This window comes from Carettochelys insculpta, chromosome 31, assembly GCF_033958435.1.
Source record: "Carettochelys insculpta isolate YL-2023 chromosome 31, ASM3395843v1, whole genome shotgun sequence".
Lineage (NCBI taxonomy): Eukaryota > Metazoa > Chordata > Testudines > Carettochelyidae > Carettochelys > Carettochelys insculpta.
The window spans coordinates 4,653,525-4,669,911 of NC_134167.1; the positions used below are offsets into that span (position 1 = coordinate 4,653,525).

General features: G+C 42.8%; 1 protein-coding gene across 1 annotated transcript in view; it reads right to left on the reverse strand.

Annotated features, from left to right (window-relative positions):
- XPO7 (exportin 7) overlaps nucleotides 1-16,387 on the reverse strand; it is a 66,193-nt gene that overhangs the window by 20,173 nt on the left and 29,633 nt on the right. Inside the window, exons 5-12 of the mRNA XM_074981555.1 lie at nucleotides 16,113-16,279; nucleotides 12,776-12,868; nucleotides 8,922-9,026; nucleotides 6,160-6,325; nucleotides 5,150-5,223; nucleotides 2,944-3,063; nucleotides 1,786-1,932; nucleotides 37-209 (exon numbers count right to left, since the gene is read on the reverse strand). Of these exons, the coding sequence (XP_074837656.1) occupies nucleotides 37-209; nucleotides 1,786-1,932; nucleotides 2,944-3,063; nucleotides 5,150-5,223; nucleotides 6,160-6,325; nucleotides 8,922-9,026; nucleotides 12,776-12,868; nucleotides 16,113-16,279 (1,045 nt within the window). The remainder of the gene's footprint in view (nucleotides 1-36; nucleotides 210-1,785; nucleotides 1,933-2,943; nucleotides 3,064-5,149; nucleotides 5,224-6,159; nucleotides 6,326-8,921; nucleotides 9,027-12,775; nucleotides 12,869-16,112; nucleotides 16,280-16,387) is intronic.

The following is a 16,387-nucleotide window of genomic DNA, read 5'->3' on the forward strand; positions in this document are numbered from 1 at the left end:
GATAGAAGTGTTTGTGTGTCATCAGGCTTCCCTTACCTCAGGATGATGTGCACAGACTCCAGCCTGGACGTGATGTAAGCTTTCGTGACCTCTGGTGTGTATGTTTCTAGCATATGAGGCTCTGTGGCTTTAACATATGGCACAGAGGCTGCCAGCCGCTGCCATAGGCTTAGGAGATAATGTACGCTGTTTGGTGCAAACTCCCAGTGCTACAGGTATCAAGATAGACAAAGGAAAGAAGTCAGTGAATTTAGGATCTTACAGAATGCCACACTGGTCTTGAATTGTTTGCCAGCAGAAGAGCAGACATTTGGAGGTGCTACACAGGTTATTAAATCTTCATTTTCCTACCTAGTACTGAATTTAAGTCAGCTACTAAACTCCAAGAATGCCTAATGGAGAGAACTGTTCAGCGTGAGTGCCAGGGATACTCCAAATAAGCTTGCAAGAAAAATAACTGAGCTGAAGCCTCCAGCTCCCAGTACAGGACTGAAAAATGCAAGCTTACAGGTTTAGCACTCTCCCTCGATCCTAAGAATCTTGCTGCTTTCGCTCCTCATTCATCTTCGCATTGCAGTGCAGTGAGGAAAACGCACTGTAACAATCTGATGAAGCGGGTCTTTGCCCACGAAAGCTTATGCTCCAAAATATCTGTTAGCCTATAAGGTGCCACAAGACTTCTTGTTGTTCTCGAAGCTATAGACTAACACGGCTACCTCTGATACTGGTAACAATATGGTTGTGCAAGCATCAGCATCTGCTGAGCTTTATCTCTAGTATGGGTCACTAAAGCAGTCCATGCAGTGGTATACAGGTGTCACAGCTCATGGGAAGTCTGAAGGACTGTCAAACTCTGCTGCGCTAGACTTTCAACTCTGGAGACCTGGGTTAAAACAAGCTTTTCTTTAAATCCTTTCGGTGGCATGGTCCAGCCACTGCTGCTGGACTCCTACATGAGTAGACACATGCTGCAGGAAATGAAAACCACTTCTTTCCAAAAGGGAAATTACACAGCTACACAATATGCATAATGACTGACATTTACATAACATAAAGGCAATACTGCCACACAGTTCTGGTATGATGAAACACCAGCAATACAATTTAGTCCCTCACCTGGGGCCACGCACACACAGCTTTCCTGCTTTTTAATATCCTAAACGGTTTTATTCAGATCTCTTAGAAATCTCTATTGTTCTAATCAACCATGCCTAAGCTTAAATCAGGCTGTAAAATTCAAATGCTCCTGTCTGCCTCCCACTAAAGCGCTTAATTCATGAGCCATCTTAACATTTCATATTGCTAAAAGCTACATACACCCCAATTGTCTATAGTTCAAGGCTGCCAGTTTGCAGTAGCTACCATGGAGGAGTTTTCAAAACACCATTTTTTGTATGGAGATGCAGCTGTGTGCTGCACAAAACTGGGAAACACAGAAGGGAACCTCTGCAAGGTACTGACAGTACTTGCAGTAGATCCCCCCCCTAAATTACATTTTAATAAGGGGTTGATGCACTACCATAGAATAACCATGAATCAGCCATTGCTACTGATGGAAAAGGGAAAACTCCAAACCTGTAGCTACACAGTTCCCTCAAGTACTTTTCAGGCAGAGTTCGTAGTGTGATCAATGCCTCACTGCTGGACCCTCCTATTACACAGCCTGAGTAGATGTGGCAGTCTTGTTGCCACTGGACCTTGCAGTAGCTATGCCAGTCTGTAAAGTAAACGACAGGATGGGAACTTCTCCTCATTGAGACCAGGCCAAAGGTAACGAGTTCTCACCTGTAAGCTGGTCACAGTGAAGTTGGCGATGAGCCGGATGACCTCAGGGTAGTTTTCCACCTTCACCAGCTCTCCCAGTTGATAGTTGCTTTTTAATCGAGCCAGCAACCTGCAGAACTCATGGTAATTATTTGGGTCTGACAAGCTCTGGGGAAGGAAGAGAATACACACTATGTCAAATAATACACCAGGTAACACGGTCTAGTGGGTTAGAGCATAGGAATAGGAAATAGGACATCTGTCTTTTATTACAAACTCTGCCACTGACTCACTGAATGATCTGGCAAATTATCGCTCTGTGTCTCAGATCCACCATTTCTAAGAAAAGAGGTAGCATTTGCCCACCTCTAAACTGCTTGCAGATCCATACATGGACTGAGTATTGCAAGTGTAAAGTTTGTTCTCCGAAAGCCATACAGTATAGATCACCAGCTCAAATGCACCCTAATGTTTACACTAGGCCCTGGAACCTGTCTAATGTCTGGCATCCAAACCATCAGCCTTCAAAACACAAATTCACAGTGGCAAACTATACAAGGTTTAAACCACGAGACAAGTTCCATTCCTGATAAAAGGAAAGGTTTTCTTCTTCCAACCCAGGTAAGTGATATTTAAGAACTTTTGTTTGGGAACGTGAGACTGGAGGAAAGTAGTTAGAGGACAGACATTCAAATGATCTAATCTTTCTTCCTTGCCCACTAAGAGATTGCGCCTGTAAGCATATTTTCAGCATTTGCGTCCAAGGAAACCCTTACTTCTCAGTTCTGTAGTGGGGAAAACCCCACCGCTACTCTAACCAAACCTTGTTGGACTCAGTCCTGTACCATATATCTAGTCTAAATTTCATTCCACTTAGTCTAGTTCTACCGCTACATACCCACACCAAACAAATCCCTTCCATCTCTGGGATTTAAACTTTTTAGACCTTCACCTCCGATCATTATTCTCTCCTCTACCTTTTAATCTCCCACTTAAACAAAGTATATATACTTAGTTCATTAAACGTTTTAGTTCTCCTCCAACCTCTAGTCATCTTCGTCTCCAGTTTTCTTGTAACGAGAGTCCCAGGACACAAGAGCAGTTTCGGGAAGCAAACATGGCAAACGTGATCAATTGGAAAAAGAACACTAAGACATACCGGGCTTCCAATAAGCTCACCTGTGGGTTTTCCAGTATTCGTTTAACGCCATCAACGAGATGAGACAGGAACTTTGCTCTCTCTGCATTATTAAAAAGTGATCGGCGTACAGAAGCTATCTGGACTAAGCAAGACAAGACCTAAAGGGATAAAAGGGAAAGATTTAAGTCAAAACTGAAGGGAATGTTCTGAGCTGTCTGCCTTTTCCAGAGAGTTGTTCGTTCCAGTGCTCTCCACGCTCCTTAGCAATCAAACGCAGTTGCGAGAGTTCAAAGCGGGGGCGGTGGGCGCTTAAAACTGAAGATCCACCTCCCAAGTCCTCTCTATGAAGATAGGAAACTAAGGCAAAATCCATGGAAACAAGCAGCAGGGATTAAGAGACTACACTAGACAGGGATAGACTCTCCAGCTTCGGGGCTCAATGAATACCTGGCTTTAGGAATGCCCTTCAAGCCTTGAACTTCATGACTATAGTACAGCTTCCACTGTGTTGCCAAGGGGTGACAGAAATAAAGAAATTCCCCAAATGGTGAAAGCTGAAGTGCAGGTTGGGCCCTCTCATCTGATTTGTGTCATCTGTCATTGTGCATAACAAAGGCTGACTTGAACAACTGGCAGCGGGAGGAAAGCCTGCCACTGTCTCCATACAAGAGTTTTACATGGTCTAAGGAAAATCTAAGAGAAGGAACAATGGCAAGATGCACATTTGTTTACATTAGGGTGCTCCGATCTCAACCACTATTACAGTGAACCTGAAGGTGGATTCCAAGGATGCAGTTATGCAAGTGAATCCATTCCCATACTGCTGAATGGGATTATGAACTATATGAAAGCTGGAAGCAAATTAATTATAGACTCTTTGCACTGAGGCAAGCCCCGATTCCCCAGCCAGTGAAAGAGCTACGTGCTCTGCTGCTAAAGCCCCTCTGGTTCTTGCTAGCTCACACTTTTAATCATTAAGGCTCAGAGCAATTACTGGCTTAATTGTTTTAGATTTCTGCTTAACGGTGTGATTTTTTTTTTAAACTCCTCTAATATTTAAGCCTTAAATCTCAGACTTGGCTAGTGCTATATAATGAAGGGAACAGCTCTGTCTTATCTCTCTGAGAAACAGACTTTTGAAGAAAGATCCTCTCTTCTCCAGCCAGAGGTGAAGAAATGATTCCACTGCAGCATGTGTCTACATTAATTCGGAAAAATAGTTAGCCCATAATATTTAAGTGCCTACAAAAGCAACTGGTCCAGTTCTACCAATTCTGAAATATTTAGAGCTTCTAAGGGAAACAATCTACCAATAGAGAAACTATGTAAACTGCTCCCCTCCCTCCCTTTCTTCACCTCCAACGAGCAGCACTGTCGATAGCCAATGTGTAAGGTTTATGGAGTTACAATGTTTAATGGTTTGCTGGGATCCTCAATGAACAGCCCCTGAAGTGCATTTACAGATTCTGCTTCCCATCATGCCTCATCACACACCACTCAGAGCAACCTCCAGCTAAGAAACAGGACTCTTGCTGACTGGGCCGACATGAGAGACGTTTCCTGAATATGAATGCCTTATACACTTTGAGACTGGTCAGAGAATGAACAACTCAGTGCACTGGCTCGGTTACTGGATCAGACCACCTGGCTGCTGGTAGGCAGTGTTTTACAAGAAACCAGCCAGCCATGTGAACCCTTTACTGGGGCTGATGCTACAGCCAGTTCACTGTATGGGAATATAGCCTTGGGACTCAGGGTCAGTCTCCTGTGTGTCACTTCCAGATTTGTCACTGACTTGCTGTGTGATGTTGGGTAAATCATTTCACCTCTCTGTTGCTTTCCCCACCTACAAAATGGAAATGGCATCCCTTATTAGTTCCCTCCTGAGCTACTTGGAGGCTTTATTCACTGAAAGCACTTGGAGATTCCCAAACAGAAGGAGTAAGAGAAGGGCAGCACACCAATATTTGACAAATGAAGACTGCTCCTTAATCCACTCTAAAACCCACCGGAAATATGAAAACTATCAGCACTAAAAAACTGAGCACAAACTTCCTTTGCTCTCTAGGGGGTAATACTGTATTATTAAAATAATCATCTGTTCTGAAAATACCCTCTGCTATTTTCATCACAAGGCCAGTTTCTCAGGCCCATATATCAATCATGTCCCCAGCTGTGGCCCTCCTGGTGCCATAAATGCCTTCTGGCATTATATCTCATAAGAACCATGAACTCAGAACTCACCAGAGGTGAAAACGATGGAGGGATGGAATGATACAGGTCAAAAAACAACTGTAGGGTCGAGGAATCCAAGAACGCTGAAACAGACAGAAAGGAGCATCTTATAGCGGGCATCCGCACGATCGCATTCTACGGAGTACTTGGCTTACGGAGACGCTTTTATGCCTCTTTGCCCAGAACAACAAGGGCAGGCAAGCTCTTTGAACTACACGCAACTACACAGTCAAACAATTAGAGTGCGACACTCCAGAGTCTCCTCCTTCCAGAAATGCACACATTAAGCTACAAAACCATAGCAGGGCATTTAAAGGAAGCAATCTGTGACTACAGAATGACTGCTAAGGAACAGGAGGATGTCAAGGATGGACAGGATGCTACACTCGGCTAGAAAAACAGAAGTACTCGAGGTGTCCGTAAGTCCCTGACTGCCAGCTGCTGCGACTGGATGACAGGGTGTGGATCACTCCTCTTCTTCTTCCTTCTGAAGCATCTGGCACTGTCCACTACCAGAGACAGGTTAGTAGGCTTGATAAACCATTGGTCTGACATGATACTACTGTTCTGCCCTCAAGTGACAAGAGCAGAAGCACTACCAAATACCGCAACATTGTCTTAGCAATTGCCTAGCCAGGAAATCCCTCTTTTAAGGTGAGTGGTGTGAAAGAAGCTTTGGATTTTGGAACTGACAGGGATCCTTTCTAACTATTTACTTCTCCTCTATGAGACATGTAGAGGGGAGAAAACCCCTGAGCTTTCCATGCAAGACAAATGTGTGATTTCTGAGGCTCACAGAGCCTAGGATTAAAGGGACAGGAGGAAGGGTACTTGTGTGGGTTTGGACCAGCCAATACTAACAACATGAATCACATCTATAAACAGGTTAAGGGACAACTGGGCTATACACTTGGTTCCTTGGCACAAAAGGTCAATTTACACATTGTAGACAGAGCCCTGGCCAGTCATACTGTTCTAATTTGAGTAGCATGATTGCCCTCTTCCCCCAGGAGCATTACCTGATCTCCAACTGGTTGGGATCTGCACTGTGCAGAGATCGTCTGAGGACTCATCTGTCGATGTACCAATGAAATCAAAGTTCAGGCAATTGTGTGTGAGCTTAAGTAGCTGCATGAGCAGGCCATGCTGGCTTTCATCATTCAAGTTCAGGTTCTTCCCGGAAGCCTACAAAGTATATTGAATAAAAAGAACAACATGGTAGCTGAGCCAGGAGCGTAGCTCCATATCAATAGGACATTAAAAAGTATCACATGCCACCTTCATGTCCAGACTGTGACACCCTCTCAGGCAACACCCAAATATCCCTGGTGCCTCACACTTTACAACAAGGAATCTATTCGACTTTTTAGTCCTTACATAAAGATGGTAGATAGTGGAGGGAACAAAGGACAGATGAGAGGAGGCGGGAAAAATGAGGGGCCCAGGCGACCCTGCTTACCTGGAGAGAAGACAAAGGACAGGGGAGGAGCTGCTGAAGTGGGATACTGCAGGGGTGGTGGTGGTTTCCTGACTGGGCAGAGAGCCAGCCTGGATGGAGGGGAGACTCAGATGTGCTATGCTGAGGGAGGCCAGGCCTACAGGCCCTGAGAGTTCTGTGCTCTGTTCATATGCTCAATAAACCTTCTGCTTTACACAGGCTGAGAGTGGGTCCTGTCTGGAGAACAGGGTTGCATTATTCCCTCCAGGAGTGGAGGCCCTGGGGCTTCAGAACAAGTGAATTCCCAGAGGGGGCCATGGTGCAAGCTAGGCATGTTGGAGGCTTCGAGTGGTGTGGTCCCAGGAGGTGGAGGGGCTTAAACCCCAAGGAAGAGTGGACCCCCTGCAAAGGGGCTGACACACTGGAGTGGGGTCCCCCATGTACAGGCCAAGTGTGGGCACAACCTGAGAGGTTGTGACAAACACATTCCCCTTTTGTACAAATGATCTGGATAAACCCTACTCCAGATCCAAAAATCAGACTAGACACAAGGATTCTGAAGTAACACACAGTGATTAGAGGGTTCAGACCAGTACATTAGCTGCTTCATAGTAGCACATGGGTCAGGAGACAAACCAAAAGGCCTTTTTGCACAATTGCTCTCTGCTTTCCAAAGAGCAACTGAGCTTCTACCTAACTCTGCCACAAACCAATCCAGGCATTGCAATGGGGCCCACGCTATTTCACTGACTGTTGTAACTACCTGTCACTCCCACTCCAGAATGTCTACTGGACCCGCCCTGCCTAATTGCAATGTTTTATGACACTGATGTAGACATAAACCATTAGCTTTTAGCAGCCCAATGCTTTGCCCCCTTCAAGGGAAAAACAACTATAGTCATTGGAGGATCACCTTGGAAACATCTGGTTTTATACACAGACGCTTGTGTAAGCTGCTCAACAGATAAAAGAACAACTGGGGTAGTGGGCGTTAGTCACAGGAAATAAGGAGATTAAATGGGCCAACACAAAACATCACAATTCGTCCTTAAAATTGGGGCACTGTGGGAGACAAAAGCAGGATGATTGAGAGGTAAAGACATATAAAACTGGAGGCCATATCCCCAAGAGTCATGTCATTCAAGCCTCCAAGTTTCTTTTCACTTTGAGGGACAACTAAATCACGCAGGCAATATGAGTTCCAGGTAATATTTTGTTTTAGTTATGAATCCCTGTTAACATTAAAAAGGAAAAAAGGGAAGAACCTCATTCAAGTCCAAACACTTTACACAGAAGACTAGGAGAACCAGAGATTAAATCAGTGTGAAAGATTTTTCCAAATCAAACTTGCTTTTCACTATTTATGCCATTTGCTTAATACTTGGAACCTGGCAGATCCATTTCTTGTTTGCAACAGAAATCAGGTGTGGAGTCAGGATTTTATCAATGTAAGTTTAATAGACTTGTAATAGACAGGGGAGTGGAGGGCCATAATTGCCTACGTTAATCAGCATGGCATGAATGAATGAATGAAGTTGGTTTCTTTTCTTACCAAGGCATACACAAGTGCTACACTCTTGAATATAAGTGGTAACACATGGCAGAAGGCAATTCTCATTTGCAGAAAAATCTTTGGTAAGATACTGATGGGCCTATCTCCATCAGCACTTGTCTTGGGCCTCTTTCTCTCAACCTCACACCAAACTGCAAAGCTGTGCACCTTCTCCTTCATCACTTTACACGTTGGAAACCACTACTCCAAAGCTCCAGTTAAACTGCCTGGTCTGGAAAAGGCAGCAAGGCCATTAACCGTTCTTTTATGCAGCCACTCAGCAGCACAAAGGAATTTTGGCAAGACTGAACAATCCAGACAAAGGCCTTGTTTACATTAGAATGTCATACCTGCCTTCATTACAATTCCCCTAGCTGGAGACTCTGTTTTACACCAGTCTGGCTTTTTCTGTATGGATTGGAGCAACAAGCTGTCCAAGGTGTTTTCAAAATTTTCAAATAAAAGGTCATAACATTTCTTGCTTAGGTTTGTACTAAAGTGAACACATAAACCTAAATCAGAACCTGAATTCCTGAGGGTGTGGGGGGTGTGGGGGGGGAAATCAGGCTGTCCTGTGACCTTGCCTATAAATGAACAGAGAAGTACATCTGCAATAAAGAGATGCTATGAAGTGAAAGGTAGGAATCTAATCTGATCGTCTCTCTAATGACAGGTACACAGAAAAACTGCCAAATCTAGAAACTAAGAACTAGTGCCAGTGAACTTACAGCAGGAAGGTGTTTACTTGTAAATCTGATACAGGAAATGGACAAGAAATGCTGTCTTCCTACCTGTTTCAGTAAATTGCATGAAAGTGTGAAGATATCAAATAAAGATGAGTCTCGGAATGAAGAGGCTATTTTCCTGTGCTTGGTCAGGGGATGTGTGGTGTCCGCCTGGATAGAGAGACAAGTAACCTTTAAAACCAATTTACAGGAAGGAAACAAGGCAAGTATAATTCACAGGAACGTTGCTAATAAAACGTTAGGGCACACCAACGCATTCCTCCCCCATAATTGCAATGCAATGGTTGATTAAACCAAAGGGACGTTCTCCAATTGTATTACATTCTATTAACATAAAAATAATGGTTTCTGTATTGCCATTATCTTTTTATTGAACTGCTGATAAAATGTTATTACCTGTCTAGGGTACTAAGTTAGAACAATGCTCCTAAACTACTTAAACACACTTGTGCTGGTTTTAAAGCAGGATTAAGGGTGATATTTTCAACAGCACCTAAGTGATTCAGAATCCTATAGGCAATTTTCAAGAACAACTTAAGCTGTTAATGTCTAAGTCATTTTTGAAATGGAATGTACATAAAATTGTTAGAAGTACTCCATATCTAGTTTGGGTAGCAGTTCTTGACCTATTTAAACTACATCCACTAAGTCTTTCCTGATGGCCCATTATTCTTTTCCACTTTCATGTATAAAAATGCTGGCAGAGTTCTCCATCACCCATTATAAAGCCAATCACACTTTCGCTCCTGAGCTAAGTAACAAAACAAAACAGAAAATTAAAAGAAGCCCCTAATCATGGTGTGCATCACTTTGGATCTGGTCACATTTATTTTAAACTCATGTACATGACTTGAAGCTCTATGACAATTAAGTATGCCACGTGGGTTAGGAAAACACGTAAATGGATATTGTTTGATAGAGGATGTTATAACCATATATTGATTTGAGAAGTGTGCTCTGAACACTGATTATAATACAGGTTATGCTGACAGCATACTATGTATCATCTTGTAAACTACACCATAACACCAGATTTATTTAAAAATCTGAATTCTGCACAGCTGCGTTAAGATAGATGGTATATTCCTCCATTAGCCTCTGAGGAATTACTTTTGATGAGCAAGTATCCCCCCGTCCCACATTGGGAAAGGCTTAAATGCTTACACAGACATAACCTGAAACCAACTCTCCATTTACATTTCAGTACTGGACAACTAATAGTGTATATAAATGAGAGTAATAATCACCCTCATCTTATATGGACTCCAGTAGCAGAGGAGCCAAACACCTCACAATTTTTATTACATTTACCCTCAACACCCTCATTGGACAGAGCAGTGTCCGAGTCCCCACTGTGAAGATGGGAGATGGGGAATGGAAACAGAGAGAGACACTTACCCGCCCAAGGTCAGACAGTGTTTGTGGAAGAGCAGAGAATTGAACCTAGCTCTCTCCTGACCACGGGTAGTGTCCTAACCATTAAACTGATATTCCTCTCATCTCATTAATCATCCATAAGATAAGGTTTTGAAAACAGACATCCGTGATTGGTGGTGGGCATGAAGACAATCATGTGCACTCTCTGTAAGAGTCAGGATTTGTTCTACTCTTGCTGATAAGTGTCCCAGCCCTCCAATACTGTGCCACGTGCCACAAACCCCTCAGTTGCTACTTCTCCCATAGTGGAGGAGGCAGTATTTCACTAAGGGTGCATCTACATTAAGAACTAATTTTGAAGTTAGGTACTACTTCGAAGTAGCCAGCAGAGAGTCTACACACATTTTCCCTTACTTCAAAGTTAAGTTACAAGTATGGAGCCCAACTTCAAAATCCTTACTCCATTCCTGGGAATGGAGTAGGGCCCTTCTTCGAAGTTTAACTTAGAAACAAAAAAGCAGTAAAATAGCACTTTAAAAGACTAACAAAATAATTTATTAGGTGAGCTTTTGTGGGACAGACCCACTTCTTCAGACCATAGCCAGACCAGAACAGACTCAATATGATTATTTGTATAGCTCTTTCAGATGAAAAATGCTATAGCAGTGTAGATATTAGCACTGTTCTTTTACACACACAAGTTACAAAAAATTCTCCAAGAAAAAAGACCGATACAGGTTACGTTATAATGAAGCTGAAGTCCAGGCAGTTATGAAACTCCCAGGAAATCACCATGCACTGTATTTGCCACAATCCAGCACAGCACTCTAGCAAGTAAGCATGCTCTGAGCATTGCAAGTGGTGGCAACTTTAGCAAGGTGCCGTTAGGTAGTGCTTTGTGCTACAAGTATTCTTTCACATATCTAAACAAGAGATTGGTGAACTATTGCCACATTTTTTAAACTTTGTTGCCTACAGTCAAACACTTAAACATGGATTTAGAAAACAACTGGTGACAGCAGTTTTCTGATTAAGCCCATTTCCTGTTAAGTGTTAGAACCCCGCAAGAGGATGCTGATCAATATATACTAATTCACTGTATCTTGCTGGCTTGTTATTTTCACCCTTGATATTAGGGCAGTGCAAGCAGCTCCCTGGGGACAACAACTTAGGGTCTGAGATAGAGAAGTCTCTTGCAAGAACACTACAGAAGCATCCAACTCTGAGGAAAAAGTTCAGCCACAGGTTTACAGTTGACTTTATAGTCCAATTAACCAGTGGAGTTAAATCCCAAGAAGTGAGGTAAATTTGGACTAAACACAACCAGTGGGAATAGATTCTGTTTAGAGCAGGATGGGAGTTTGCAGGCTCCTAAACAAAACAAGAAGCTGAACTTCATTGACTTCAGTGTGAGCTGTGGGTATTTTGCATAGCTTTACACCTCAAAATGGGAATGTTCTGACCTATAATCCCTCTACCTAACAGGCTACAAACAATTATTTCTAATTAAGTCACTCAACGCCATTGTAGAATTTCTCAGTTTGAAAGCCAGGTTCTCATGTTTGCACATTTTTTAGCAAAAGCAAAGTTAGTTTCCATATTAATAAGAAAGTGAAAGGCTAAAACAAAAGGAATTAGTATTGGTCCTTTCAGCAAGAGTTTAAATATACATAATCTCACATCTGAACAAGAAGGGGTCCCAGGAAAAACTTGGAGGTGACTGGTGACAGTCTGCAATCCGCTAGTAAAATCTGTCTGAGGGAATCATGACTAAAAAATGTGTAGCTGTGACCAATTAATGTCTCTAGTCCCAGCTTTTCAAATAAATACCAGAGAAGTTGCAAGATCTACTAGAAATCTGACCCTGTGACTGAAAGGCAAGAAATCCACAGTTCTGGTCCTGTTTATGCCACTGATTCAAACGTAGGCTTGATCAAGTTGCTTAACTTGTGTTTCTCTTCCTGTCCTGCCAGTCCCTTCCCCACTCAAGTGTTTGAAATGTGATTATATAACTATCACCCCACAAATGACATCCGGTCTGTTTGTAAGGAGCACTGAATATGTAACCTGCTTTGTATTCAGAAAGGAAAAATCAAAATATTGCCAGATGTTATGTTTATAATCCTATATTTACATCCCTGTGGAGAAGTTATTGGAATGACTGGCAATGCAAAGGGAGGATCGTGATTTTTTTTTTTTTTAAATGAGAATGCATGAAGTTAAAAGAACACATAGAATGGAGGATAAAATGATGCTAGTGATGCTTTGCTAATTCATTCTCACAGGCACAAACTCATCTGCTATGTTACTGTTGCTTCTTTTTATCATGGAGCATTGCATCCAGGTACCGAAGAAGATTAGAGATGCTAAAAGAACGGGAGATGGAAAAGAAATCCTTAGATCAGAGGAAATATCAGCATCTTACCGTAAAAAGTGCATGACTGCATAAAAACAAAAATCAGCACACCACACACACACACACACACAGCAGAACAATGCAAATGAGAAAATTGGACACTTACTTCACTGAAGAAGGCTGTAGCACTTACTTGATTAATTTCATTCGTTAGCTGAGACAGGATTGTCACTCCTATGATGCAGTGTTCTACGCTATCCTGATCAGAATGGAGAGGAGGAGGAATTAATGTCAAGTTGTCCTCACCAGCTTTCCTTGTATTTCTGAAACCATTCTGCCATTCAGAAGGAAGTACTAAGCACACTCTAAATCAGATACATCTGGCTAGACATGCTATGTCCTCGCAGAACAGTGACTGGAAAACGTTTAAGCACAACTTTAAAAAAAACCTACAGGAGTTCTATATTTAGATTAAAAATATTCATATTCTGTACAATGATACATTTGCCAGGCTTCTCGGTGGTTGCCAATTTCTATGGAGTACGTAACAATATAGCTGTTATACAATGCTTCATCTATTCTAAATCATATTTTTGGTGCCTATTTGCTGCCTGGTCTTCAAACACTTACACACATACTTAGTTTTAAGTAATTAGTTCCACTGAAATCAGTGGTAAAGTTCAGTGCACAAATCTTAGCAGGACAAAGACGTTAGGGACTATTAAGCATGCCTACTGACAGTTCTGGAAATTGGAGTCACGGAACAGATGCAGCACGAGAACTGGCAGTTAAAGTTTCCCCATCCACCATCCAATCAGTAAATCACTCCTGACAAAGATGGCCCACCTCCTGGAGTCAAGGGAGTTCATTTTCTCTGGCCCTTACGATCTTGGCTTCCCTTTTATAGGCTACCCCTTGTTGATAGTCTTGATACAAGACACTTGCTCACTGAGAATGAAACTTCACACACCACTTATCTTAACTTCAGTGCAAGCTGGTCTCTTCTTTTGCCACAAACAGTACCCTTTTTATAACTGGATGGGGCTCCCTACCATAGTTCTGCTTGGTTAGTACCCTCCTGCACTAACTGTCCCAATTTTGTCTCCAAGCCAAGAGACCAAGTTCATCCCCTTTGCACGATCCAAGCACGCTGCAGTCTTTGTGGGGAAGAGGGTATGATCACAGACTTCTGTCATAAGCATCAACACGAGAATACATGGCTGTCACCAGGAATCTTTGCTGAACCCATGAAAGCTGTATTCGATTTCAGAGTCAACATGCCTCAGGAGACAGAGCTGAGAACCAAGTGAAAATCAACAGCAGTGTCTCCAAAAACCTAGAAACCATGCAAGTGGAGTGTTCCAGTAAAGGTGTAATTCTTCAGCATTGTAATTGTTTCTGGATATCACTTCTTGAATTTCACTTATCTGGAGCAGTTTATAAGTACTGAGATCCCCATACTTATAACATTCAAATACCCATCCAAAAATCACTCAACCCTATCATCCCATTATAAAAGTCCCACTCAGGCTCCTTTCCTCTTCTCCTGCTGCAGCCATGGACTCTGGGGTTACTATTACTATTCTTCCATTTTCCTCTAACTTGTGGGTGTTACGTTGTTAAGTTATATCAAAAAAAAGATGTTGGTGTTGAGAGAACAGTGTGAATATGAGCCTTTTTAGCTCCCCCTGGAAGAGTGTCCCATTTTGGGGTCAACTGCTAGGAAAGTTCATTCTTGTCTGTAACAGTAAACTCTCATGGGCAAGAATGTTTTTTTGACTTTATGCTTATACAGCTTCTAGCTCAGGGGTGGACAATCATTTTTGAAGAAGGATCACTCCCTGAGTTTTGGTGCCCATCACAGGCTGGCTCTGGGCTCCCCAGAAGGGGCAGGGCTTGGGCAGAAAAGGTGAGGCTGGAGGCTACAAAGAGAAACAGAGTGTGAGTGTGAGAAAGACAGACTGATACAGAAGGAGTGTGTGCTGCAGTGTACATGTGACAGCATGTCTGGCACAGACTGGGTATGTGTGACAGTGACACAGTGTGCGTGTGCGCTGCCTGATGCTGGGTAAGTTTCTGAGAGAAGCCACCCTCTGTCTCTTTAAGGGAAATCTGTCCTGCTCTGTTGTCTCCCTGTTCTACACTCCTGAGTCACTTACTATCTATGCTTCAGACTGAAGTAGCTTTACCTGTTTCCTGCTCCCCACTACCTGCTTTGCAGAGATGGGGTACGGGGGCAAGGAACCACCCTGACTTCAGCACTATCCTCTCCCCATCTGCACAGCTAACAGAGAACCCTGCAAGCAGCTCAGTCGTGGATGCAACGTGGATGAGCGGAGGGGCAGCTGAACACATGCTGTTGGCTAAAAGTATGCATGCTCTGCTAATCAGCTTGGCAGGCCAGAGAGAAATGCGTGGTGGGCCAGATCCAGCCCAGGGCATGAGTTTGTCCACCTCTATTCTAGCCCAATGGGCCTGATTCTGATTGTAACATTACCCTGAGGCCCTAGCAGAAATATTTGCTAATGATCATTTTTACGGGATGGGATATTTCTACAGATATGGTTAGCCATCTTGTCCCAGGTAAAATCCATCAAGATCTTCTACAGCCAATTGCCTGCAGCCTCTTGCCACACACTTACTTGTAAAACCTTACTCTTTCACATCCCCAACTTGCATCTCGCAATCTACAGGCAGTAAATTGTAACCCGTCTTTTTTCACTTCTTCATTGAAGCTGTCTTGGCCAATCAAAGCAATGAGAGATTCTGCCAAGCTTAGTCTCTTTTCTTAGCACTACTACTTCCACGGCTGCCCAGGGAATCCTAGGCAGAGCCTGAAAAGATACACCATCCACAAGCAAAGCACCTTAGAATTCCAAAGGGCTGAGTGTGGTACAGTTGAAATTACTTAAAGAAACAGACACATCCAAACTAACTGACACAGTCTCACCCCGCCCCATCCCAAAAAAAGATCCAAATTGAAAACTGAAGGCCCTGGCTTAATACTAAAAGAATGACATTTAAGTAGTTCAATCAACCTGTCCCACTTGCAGTGACACAGCTGCAAGTGAGCAGAAGTACACAAACCTCTTCAGTTTAATAGGAAGTCATCTGGCTTTCCATTCTGGATGTATCATTTGGATCTGGGGCTTTGAGAGAGGAATTCTATACTTGGAATCCTAACGTTCTGCCATATTATTAACTACTTACAGGCACTTTACAGAAATCAAACTGACAGTCCCCTACCCTGAAGAATTTATAATCTCATATGGGACAGTTGTTGAGATAGGTCAAGTTTTAGATTTATCCACTCTGACAGGCTATAAATACCAGAGCTCATGAGTAGCAATAGCAAATGGAGTAGAAATGGAAGACTAGCTACACACTTGCTCTGATTCTCAGGGCATTATATGGCAACTCAAGCAAACACGAACACTTCCAATCACACCAGATTTTTGGTTCCCTTCCCCTCCCCCCACGTTGTTGTTTAAGGTGTCTCTGACCTGTAAAAATCTTGTGACATCTGTGATCACATTTCTGAAGACATATTCATCCTTCTGACAGTCAAACCAGCCCAACTTTGTGATCCTGGCATACAACTGAATTAGTGCTTGTGTTACAAAAGTTGCCAACTTTGGCCTGGTGGCAAGGTAATTAAGCACATAGTTCCCTGCAAGACAAAAAAAAATAAAAGTAAGGACATTCCTAGCCAAAAGAGACCATTAAAATTTGGACATAAGGTTGTGAATCTCCAATAGGAAAAATATCTTTAAAAAGC